At 40.1% G+C, this 11,282-nt stretch overlaps 1 protein-coding gene and 1 non-coding gene across 2 annotated transcripts; both read right to left on the bottom strand.

Annotated features, from left to right (window-relative positions):
- Positions 1–8,545: 8,545 nt before the first annotated feature.
- LOC112208602 (prothymosin alpha-like) lies at positions 8,546–9,520 on the bottom strand (the record flags this gene model as incomplete). Its single annotated transcript, XM_024355271.3, has 1 exon — positions 8,546–9,520. A coding segment is annotated over one exon (393 nt), but the record flags the coding sequence as incomplete, so codon positions are not given.
- MIR1244-7 (microRNA mir-1244-7) lies at positions 8,606–8,689 on the bottom strand. Its single transcript, NR_035596.1, has one exon. It is a non-coding gene; the product is annotated as a microRNA mir-1244-7 (primary transcript).
- Positions 9,521–11,282: the final 1,762 nt, after the last annotated feature.

Genomic DNA, 11,282 nt, shown 5'->3' with positions numbered 1-11,282 from the left:
TGTAGAAAGTATAAACATCAAAACAGATGTGCTGTGTATTCTCTGCTTGGCATGTGGGGAGCCTAAACTATTTCAGCCTCAGGATTCTTATGCTTTTCAAATCCTGGGGAGTGGAGTAGAGGGCGGAGTCCCTCTCCCACTCTGCCTCTCTGCTCCTCCCCTGGGCTTGTCCCTCTGCTCTCCCTAGAACCTGTCTCCAGCAGGCCACTTCCTCTGTGACAGCTTCAGGCATCCCAGCTGCATCTGTCCTTGGCTGTCATCCTCTGCCTGCAGCCTGCAAGATGCTTCAGCAACTCCAGTGAAAATGCTTACATTCCTGCTCTGGCAGTGGGTGGGGAAGTCTTTTTTTTCTTTCACTCTTTCTTTCTTATTTTGTTTTGTTTGTGTTTTTGTTTTGTTCAATTTACACATTCCTGAGCTGTCATCCTGGACCTCCCCCTCCCTGCAACAACTGTCAGACCGTCCTCTACAGGAAGACAGAGTAAACCAGAAACAAACAATGTACGAAGAGAAATTTCAAAGACATTCAGAGAAATGTGTTACTTCAAAGGCAGTAGCAAGGTCCCCCTGGAGCTCATTATTATAGCTGGTGAGATAAGGCAGGGAGGGAGCTGCTCAGTGGGCTCCCAGGGGATGGGAAAAATGGGAAAAAAAGCTCACGAGAAGTTCAGTTTGGCCATTTTTAAAAACTATCAAATCTATATATCCATCATAGATAAAGAAATAAACCTTGCCCCTTTTGTGGTCTCCAAAAGCTGTTCACTTTACTTGATATCCCACTGACACACCCCAAAACCATGAGTTCTTGAGAGGAGAATGTCTTATCCACTGTGGAATCAGTTCAGCTATAGGGAAAAGAGACAGAATGGCAGGGTTAGAGGCCACATCTTGCTGAATAACAGTGTTTCGGATAATGAAGTGGAAGAGGAGAGGGGCTACAGCACCCCTAGCCTCACGCTGTGCCTTAGGATGGAGAGCCATTGAGGCAGCCATGGGAACCCCAGCTGCTTTTACTTTTGGGGAGCTTGTTTTGTTTTAGCAGCAAAAGTTAACCACTATAAGAACGTATGTTAGGTAAAATTGACCCGGAAGGGAACACCTATTCCAGTAATAATTGATCTTTCACATAGTTTAGATTGTGCATACCTTTATGTTGAGATTGTGCTACCTCTTCTAGAGGTAGCTTTTTATATTTTTATCTCAACATAAAGCTTTTTATATTTTTCCCTACAAGTTTATCTTGTTCATTAGATTGTGAAATTTAAGGTCGAGGAAAAAGATTTTTGTATTTTACTTTTGTTTTGTTTGCTTTTTCATCTCCAAACTTCTCAAGGAGTCCAAGAAGTACGAAATATCAACTAAAATTGTTTTTGAACTTAGAATATTTTATTGCTACCTTATTCAGATTTATTTTTTAATATGGATGCAATAAATTGTGTGTTTTTGGTATCAAGTTCCGTGTGTTTTGATAAATACGGAGTAGTATAACACCACTACAATCAAAATACAGAATATTTCTGTCAACCCATATGCACACACATACACAACACACACACACACACACACACACACACACCACACACACAGGTGCTAGCCTTTTTCAGTTAAGCCTTTACCCCCTGACAATTACTAATTTGTCTCTGTCCCTATAGTTTTCCTTTGTCAGAATGTTATATAAATGGAGTAACACAATATTAGAGCTTCATGTCTGGCTTATTCAATTAGTGTAATGCATTTGAGATCCATCCATGTTGTAGCATGTATCAGTACTTTGTTCATTTTTATTACCAAGTAATATCCCCTTGTACAGATATACTACAATGTATTTATCCATCCCCCAGTAGAGTACATTCAGAAGTACATTTGTTACAGGAAGGGAATCCCAATCCTGACCCCGGAAGAGGGTTCTTGGATCTCGTGCAAGAAAGAATTCAGGGCAAGTCCACAGTGCAAAGTCAAAGCAAGTTTGTTAAAAAAAGTAAAGGAATAAAAGAATGGCTATTCCATAGAGCAGCCCTGAGGGCTGCTGGTTGCCCATTTTTATGGTTACTTATTGATGATATGCTAAACAAGGGGTGGATTCTTCATGCCTCACCTTTTTAGACTATATAGGGTAACTTCTTGATGTTACCATGGCATTTGTAAACTGTCATGGTGCTGGTGGGAGTGTAGCAGGGAGGACTACCAGAGGTCACTCTCATAGCCATTTTGGTTTTGGAGGGTTTTGGCCATCTCCTTCACTGCAACCTGTATTATCAGCAAGGTCTTTATGACCTGTATTTTGTGGTGACCTCTTATCTCATCCTGTGACTTAGAATGCCTTAGCCATCTGAGAATGCAGTCCAGTGGGTTTCAGCCTCATTTTACCCAGCTCCTATTTAAGATGGAGTTGTGGCTGGGTGCTGTGGCTCACACCTGTAATCCCATCACTTTGGGAGGCTGAGGCAGGCGGATCACCTGAGGTCAGGCGTTCTAGACCAGCCTGGTCAATGTGGTGAAACCACATCTCTACTAAAAATACAAACAAAAAATTAGCCTGGTGTGGTAGCGAACATCTGTGATCCCAGCTACTCGGGAGGCTGAAGTGGTAAAATCACTTGAACCTGGGAGGTAGAGGTTGCAGTGAGCCAAGATTGTGCCACTGCACTCTAGCCTGGGTGACAGAGCAAGACTCTGTCTCAAAAAACAAACAAACAAAAACAAAAAACAAGATGGAGTTGCTCTGGTTCACATGTCTCTGACATTTACCCCCTCCCTTTTATAAGGGACCCCTTAATTCTAAGGATTGCAGAGGGATGAAAATCCATCTTCCGTAACTTCTTCGGGTTGAATGGGGTGATGATATTTCTGCCTAACTATCAGGGTCTCTTGTGTTCATGGTAGAGAGGAGCTCAGTCAGAAAATATCAGTGTGGAGAGGGCCATTTGTGACTCTCAAGTTTTGACAAGAGGTGATATCTGGAAGATTAATAAGTGTTTAGTTTAAGAAAACATTCAGTAAGCTTGTTCTATATTCCTGCACGAAGACTATAACAGCAATATATTCACAAGAGTAAAGCAAAATAAGTAAAGTTATTCCACGTAAACTGAGTTAGAAGGCTTTTCATGAACTGGGCAACTGTTGGAACTAAGCTGATATGGGGTTATTAGCTATTGTAATGTGCCCAGAATTAGAATACTGATCCAGATTTTTACATTACCCATCCCTCTTGTTTCTTCTGAGCAACAGTCAGAGATCATTATTTGGTTTACAGGAATAAGCAGGGTTAGCCTAAATTGCAGAAACAAATGTAAAAACAACTAATGAGACTAGAATTTAATAAGTGTACCATGGTTCTTGAAATATAATATTTATCTCTCCACTTTCCCATTTTTACTAAAGACAAATCATAGTAAGACCAATTTGCTTTATTATACTTGGCCTGATAATTTGTATAAAGTGCAGCAAGAATAATTATTTTCCACATAAGCTCTTTTTAAATTGGCTTTGATGGAACTCTGTTCCATAGAAGGAATTTCAGATAAGACTTTTTTTAAAGCCGAGCCCAGACATGGGTGTTTAACCCTCAAATATCTATGAGTTGGGTAAATTTTTTCCTCTTCAGGTCCCAAGATAACTTGGGGATTCTGGACCTGTCAGAAAATGACATTCTTTACTCACCACAGATCAGAAACCCTGTACAGGGACTGTGTAGGCAAGGTATGAGGCCAGTTCCCCAAGGGGCTTTTATTGGCTTTATAAGTCAAGTTTAATTCCTTAAAGGAAAACACACCATTCCAGTCAGAGCCTTGTCAAAATAACCAATTTCTCTAATTGTGTCCATTACAAAATAAAACAGATTCTTATTGAACTTATGCAAATAACTATATTGCCATAAGTTAAGAAAACTCACAACTAGTTTCCAAATTCTGGAGAAATCAGGTAGAGAGAAACAAATATGCTCCAAATTTTGTTCACAGGAGTATACTTAATTGCTACAAGCTGTAAATAGCTCAAAAGAAAAGTTTCCTTGCCTCTGAAAAACAAAACAAAGGATCAGCAGCATTTTAAGCAAAGCTAAAAAGATTACTTCCGTTTTCTATTGGTTCAGTTAATTCAGTTAATTCCTATCTATTTGATATTCATGAACATTCCAGCTCTTCATGAGAGTTCTGAAAGTTGTTTCTTCTGTTCTAATGTTACAATTTCCAAAGTTATTAGAAACCTGCATTTAAGAACACCTGTTAGAGTTCTATAGTTGATTATGAACCACCTTTTTAAGAGGATTAAAACAAGACAACAATTGTCTGTGGATGGCAAAACATCTTAGGACAGCCACAGTCAAAAACATGATTGACAAAGAAATGTGGTTAACTTTGTGGCATAGAATGATTTTATGAAACAATTATAATTATTAAAAACCTACACTAAGTCATTAGAATTATAGGACTTTCTCATTATTTTAGAACACATACTAATAACATATTTATACAAATACAGCCTAAAGAAAACCAAATAACATTTCATATTTGATAATGCTTCCTGTATGATTTTCATACCAAATAAGCCAAATGTCACTGTTGCATTAGTGCATTATTGATGTCAAACCCAATTTTTAATAAAACATTATAGACATATTTACCCATTCCAATGTTTAACCTTAAGGTAAGATTCTTATAAACCTTTTATAACCCTTTACATTTTTTTTTTGTGAAAAAGCAGATCAGTGCTCTAAGAAAAACCTGCTGTGCTATTATTCCAATGTTTAATTTATGGAAAAACTGAATAGTACCCCTCTAACTTTAGCCAATATGTTCACACACAGAATCTCTTACAATTAATTTTTATAAACCTTCCACAACAGTTCAAACCTTCAACTTTATTCCATCTAATTTAAAATAACTCTTTAACCCTTTAGGCAAAAAAATCCACATTCCCATGTCTTCTTATAATCTTTTACCAAAAACATATTTTACTTTTCTTACACACCTTACATGTAAAATTGTTTCTTCAGTAGTCTCAATTACATATTACATGTTAACTTTTAGTGACTTTTACTTATGGCGAAAACCCTGGTTAGTAAGTAATTTTAATTGTGTACTAGTTGTGGAGTCTCACCTAGGACACACCAGGCAGAAGGGCAGATTAGAGCTGACTCTACAGCATAGCTAAGGGGCATGGCTAACTCCACATGTCCCCTGGCCTTGCCTTACTTAAGCAGGCAAGTTGCACAGCAAGAGTCATAGTGGCATTTTATAAAGCATTTGGGAGGCCTAACAACTTTTGAATTGTACAACATTTCTTGCATAAATTCCCTTTCACAAATCCTTTTATGACTTACACAGACCATCTGAGATATTCTTGGACTTCCTGACTTGCCTTAAACATCCCTCCTTTTAAACAACCAGTCATTTTACTTTAGGACAAGAATTTACCATGCAAGATCCTTTCTTATATAAAATCTCTTTCTTTATATTTTTCTTTGTATAGGTAGGGGACATGGCTAATTTCACATGTGCCCAGGCCTTATCTAGAATCTAATGGCTTAAAGGTAGGTAAATTGAACAATTTTTTATAGTCAGAGAAAACAGTTTGACCTTAAAGCATTCCACAAATCTGATATCTGACCTTAATTTAGACCTAATGTCTACATTTTCAAGACATTTTATTTTACCAACAATCTTTAAAACTGTCTTTATTTCCAAAAGATTACTAAAGTCACGTGAACAAAAAGGCATTACATTTTCTATTTTTCTGGCAAAATATTTGATTTAAGCACTTATTTTTCTAAGACAATTAGAGCTCTTTTATATATAAACATACAACAACATATAAGTACACAGACAGACAGAAAATTCAGCACTTGTACAATTTTTTACTTGCCAGTGTCTTAATTGCATTACTGGCTTCAGGGTGGAGCCCTTGCAAGAATAGGGCCAGAAAAGCATGTGTTTCTAGGGCAAAATAAGCAGCAAATAAGCAGCTGAAGGCAAAGATCCCCAAAATTAAGAGCGCCATTTTATACTGGCTCCTGGATCCCCAAAAGGAGGGAAACACTACGGGAGAAGACAGTGCAGTGCTTTTACTTTGCATTTCAGTGCAAGGCAAGCCAAAGCCAATCAGCCGATTTAGTAGTCAGCCCATCCCTCATGGGAGTCTTATCTTTCATTGGGGGCTGGGGATGATTCCTTATCTTCCAGGTGGCCAAGAACATGCTTCTCTGATCCAAGAGTGCAAAGAGTCAAAGAGTCAGGTATCCCTCCATAACTACTATTAGCTATCACTTAAAGTACATTTCCTACCTAGGTATTACAAACCAAAGCACTCTCATAATGTGAAGTAATTTCTGATACCCCCCAAACTCAAAGCCATCAGATAACGCGATGCAAAGGATGCAAAGCAGAACAGAGCCTTTGATTTTGAGAGGGATCTATTTGCTTTTAATTCCTGGGATTTCATGAGGGGAAAAAAAGGTTTTTTGTTGTTGTTGTTTTGTTTTTTCCCTAAAACTGGGTCTGTGGTGCCTCCTCTGTTTTTCCCAAGGAGTCCCAGGCTACCAGAAGTTATCTTAGGGACTCTCATGTGTGTATTAAGAGTGGCAAGACAAAAAAAAATGGAGAAAAATCATTCAGTCAACTGAGAAGAAAAAACTTTTTTCCAGAAAAACAAGTTCCAAGAAGAGAAAAGCATAAAAGCCTTTTAGATATATGTATAGCTTGTTTATCCACTTTTAATTAAGCTGACTTTTAACCATAGTGCTCTTTAAAAAAGAAATCCTTTTAGATCTCTTATTACCCAACTTTAGCCATGCCAAGTGGCCAATATTTCTAGCTTCTGAACATTACCAAAGGTAACCTCCTAGGTGCTTACAGAAAGGAAAATTTAAGGCAGTCCATGGAGAGGAGAATAGACAAGGTCACACAGATATTAAACCAGAAACGACTTACTTCCTAGGTGGGGAATTGAACCCAGACAGCCACTGTGAAAGTGCAAAAATCTTAGCTACTGAGCTACAGGATGGGGCAGTCCCCATTTTCTTTCCCAGAAGAACTCTAGAGTAGTTAATTTTGAGCTTGCAAAGCCTTTTAACTATTTAATATGATTTTTAGAGCTAACTATGACATGAAGACTAAAATTCCTGTTCCCTGGATGGCAGAGACTAAGAGAAAGTACTGCCACGTGGTTAAAAGGTCAAGCTCCCAAGGACATAAAACAACATGGAGACTTTATCCAGTTTTTTGTTTGTTTCAGGGACCTGCAGCCAAGTTTGTTACTAATCAGCTTGCTGGGTCATCTTGAAAAGTGGGCTTACAAGTGTTCTAAGTCCATGTTTTATTCTACAGAGAAACAAATTCATAGCACAAAATACAGCAGCTTATGGCTAGCCTTAGAATTCTTTTTCCCATTAAACAAAACTTTACAAAGGAGATAAACAGATATCTATCTATCTATCTATCTATCTATCTATATATATATTTATTTTTTCCATTCATTCAACCATTTGCACACAGAGAGAAGACAGAAATCTAACTGGTAAGAAATTCTTACCCTTTTGCCTGCATGCCAGGATTCTGGGTTCCCTTTCCCTGACTGGCCCTAGTGATCCAGCTTGCGGCACCATGACCCTGGGGGTCAAGCCGTATCATAATGGAAAAGTATTTTTTTTTTTTGTTCTGGCTAGAGCAAAATACATGTGATAAAACATACACATTAGTCACTCTGCTTAGCACCCAATGTCAAACTGGCAAGGCTTAAATTTACCCTCACATGGGCCCTGTCATCTTTAATCTCCGACTAGGAGTTTCAACATGTGGTCTCTAGGCAAGATGGTCACCCTGAGTAACAGAGAAGATAAGAAAAGGGAAAGGAGAGAAGGAAAGTATTGCCTGTGGCAGGGTGGGGAAGGTGAATGGTATAGGGAAGCCAGAGAAAAGACCCACTCATTGCAGCAACACTGAAAAGTTCAGGTGGCTGCTTCTCGGTAGCAAAGGGATCTTTTTCAGCAGTCTCGTTAGCTCTCATTTTCCATTTTATGAAGGAAAAAGTTCCCCATGTCCCACGATCCTGTACATGCCTAACCCTGTCACCCGCAGCCATCAGCAAAGAGTGCAAGGCAGATTAATTAGCAGTAACCTGTTCTTAGTCAAGAGAGACTTTACCCAGAGAGGCCTCTAACCCCCTAAATCTTTACAAGGGACTCTAACCTTCCTAAGTCGGGCCTCTAACCCGAGGTGGGTCAAGTGTTCTTGCCTTTTATTAAGAGGTGCCTCTAACCCACTTTGTCTTAGGAGAGACTCTAACTCCCCTAAGTTAGGCCTTTAACCTAATCTCATTCTTTACCCTGGTACCCCACCACTTACCCAAAGTTGTTCAATCAGTGCTGCAGTCTATTTCTTTTGGGTTGGGGGGTGGGTCTCCTCAGTATTGTCCCTTTTGTGCTTCATGAGAAAGATGTTTTGTTTTTTTTGTTTGTTTGCTTTTAGAACAACTCAGCAAAACAAAATTCCTGTTTATTGTTGGACAACATTGTTTCACACGTGCATCAAACAGGCCAAAAATAAATAAATAAATAAACAGCAACTTCATAGACAAAAAAGGAAAAAAAAGAAACCTTTTATCTTTGGCCTTTTTAACCATCTCATACAAACCAACTACTTATAGTACAGCTAAGTACATACACAAAAAAGTTACTGGAATGCTCAGAATAAGATTGTTTTTCTGTTGTCGTTTTTGCTTTTTTAACAAGGTTTTTTTTTTTTCTCCTTTGAGATTATAATGAACATGGTCACACCACAAGTAAAGTCAGAAGTAGGACAGAGAACACTCTGAAGGCTGGTTTGGTCATCCGAGATCATTAAAAATGGCTGACCCTAACAATATGTACAAAAATATAAAATGTAAATAAAAAATACACACAAATTTCCTTTTTAAAGTACTTTTAAGAAAAAAAGCAGGGCCTTGGAAGTTTTGATTCTTTTTTCCTCCCCTGTTGCAAATTCTCATGGTTTGGGTCGGGTGGTGGAGAGCGCATGTCATCTGTGGGTGGCACTGCCCACGATGGGCGGGCGAGCCTCTCTACTCGAAGGTGACCACGTTTAGATTCTGAGACGGGAAGTGGAGGGTGAATAGGTCATGGCGGCCTTTTTTATTAATTTAACTTTTCCTTTTTGGCTGTCGAGTCATCCTCGTCGGTCTTCTGCTTCCTGGTATTGACATCGTCATCCTCATCATCTTCAGCTGCCTGCTTGCCCGTAGCTGACTCAGCTTCCTCATCTTCATCTCCATCCTCTTCCTCACCATCACCTTCTTCTTCCTTCTCCTCTTCCTCCCCACCTTCTTCCACTTTTTCATCTACCTCATTGTCAGCCTCCTGCTCCCCATTTTCCTCATTAGCATTCCCGTTAGCAGGGGCGTCTTTTCCATTTTCTGCCTCTTCCACAACTTCCTTCTTCTCCTTTAAGTCCTTGGTGGCGATTTCGGAGCTCCTGTCTACAGCTGCGTCTGACAGGGTGGGGCATGCCGGTGATCCGATGCAGGGGATTAAAAAGACAGCGAGAGTTCAGGGACTCTGGCGATAAAGCTGCGGGAGTCCGCGGCGGCTGAGGAGGCGCGCGGCGGGGGCGGCTGCTGCGAGCAAGGAGGCGAACGAGGAACAAGGCAAAGATGGCTTTTCAGAGCAGCCATGGGGTGAGAAAGATATTACCGGACCCCACCACTTACCCAAAGTTAGCCTTTGATTTGGGGGTTTCTGCAGTACAGTTACTTCTGTGGTCACCAGAAAGGTGTTACAGGACCCCAACACTTACCCAAAGGTAGCTGTTGGGTCAGGGTTTCTGGACTAGAATCCCTTCATGGTCGCCAGAAATATGTTACAGGAAAGGGGTCCTGATCCAGACCCTAAGAGAGGGTTCTTGGATCTCGTGCAAGAAAGAATTCAGGGCAAGTCCGCAGTGCAAAGTGAAAGCAAGTTTATCAAGAAAGTAAAGAAATAAAAGAATGGTCACTCCATAGACAGGGCAGCTGAGAGGGCTGCTGGTTGTGTTTTTTGTTTGTTTGTTTGTTTTTGTTTTCGTTTTGTTTTTTTTTGTTTTTTTTTTGAGACTGAGTTTTGCTCTTGTTGCCCAGGCTGGAGTGCGGTGGCGCAATCTTGGTTCACTGCAACCTCTGCCTCTGGGTTCAGGCGATTCTCCTGTCTCAGCTTCCCAAGTAGCTGACATTGCAGGTGCATGCCACCACACCTGGCTAACTTTTTGTATTTTTAGTAGAGATGGGGTTTCATCATGTTGGCCAGAATGGTCTCAAACTCCTGGTCTCAGGTGATCCACATGCCTCGGCCTCCCGAAGTGCTGTGATTACAGGCATTGAGCCACTGCACCTGGCCTGGTTGTCCATTTTTATGGTTATTTCTTGATGATGTGCTAAACAAGGGGTAGATTATTCATGCCTCTCATTTTTAGACCATAAAGGTAACTTCCTGACTTTGCCATGGCATTTGTAAACTGTCATGGTGCTGGTGGGAGTGTAGCAGTAAGGACGACCAGAGGTCACTCTCGTGGCCCTTTGGTTTTGGCCTTCTTCTTCACTGCAACCTGTTTTATCAGCAAGGTCTTTATGACCTGTATGTTGTGCTGACCTCCTGTCTCATCTTGTGACTTAGAATGCCTTAACCGTCTGGGAATGCAACCCAGTAGGTTTCAGCCTCATTTTACCCAGCTCCTATTTAAGATGGAGTTACTCTGGCTCACATGCCTCGGACATATTCAGTTTGGGGCAGTTATGAATAAAGCTGCTCTATACATCAGAGTAAAGGTTTTGGTGTGAACATAGGTTTTCAGTTCATTTGAATACATATCTTGGAGTGGGCCACATAAATTTTTGTTTAGTGAATTAATGAATGAATTGACTAGTATGCAGTGTTTTTTATTTTCCTCTACAAGCTGTTCTCAGTTTCTTTTCTCAATATGCCACTAATGTAACAAGGCTGTGCCAATGCCTATTTCACACTGAAATCTAGTTTCTGGGATCATTAACCTTGTATTTCCACGAAAATTTCACTTCAGATGTAAAAATGATGTGACGAGGGGTTCAATTTTTATTTACAGAATTCAAGGGCACAGAGCTTTTAATTCCCAGTTCTGCTTTTTTGGGCTGAGTGGGTCTGATCTCCCTCTGATAAAAGGACAAGGAGCTTGGCTCAAGTGCATCTCAGCCTCCAGGAGACAATTTGACTCCTGAGTTTCTTCCTAGGTTGAGGCTGGCTAATTCTCTAAGATTGTAAGCACTGGTTGCTTCTTATGCCCCCC

The sequence above is a fragment of the Pan troglodytes genome, chromosome 2 (assembly GCF_028858775.2).
Source record: "Pan troglodytes isolate AG18354 chromosome 2, NHGRI_mPanTro3-v2.0_pri, whole genome shotgun sequence".
Lineage (NCBI taxonomy): Eukaryota > Metazoa > Chordata > Mammalia > Primates > Hominidae > Pan > Pan troglodytes.
Note: the sequence above shows the minus strand (reverse complement) of the source record. Positions and strands in the feature narration are given on the sequence as shown.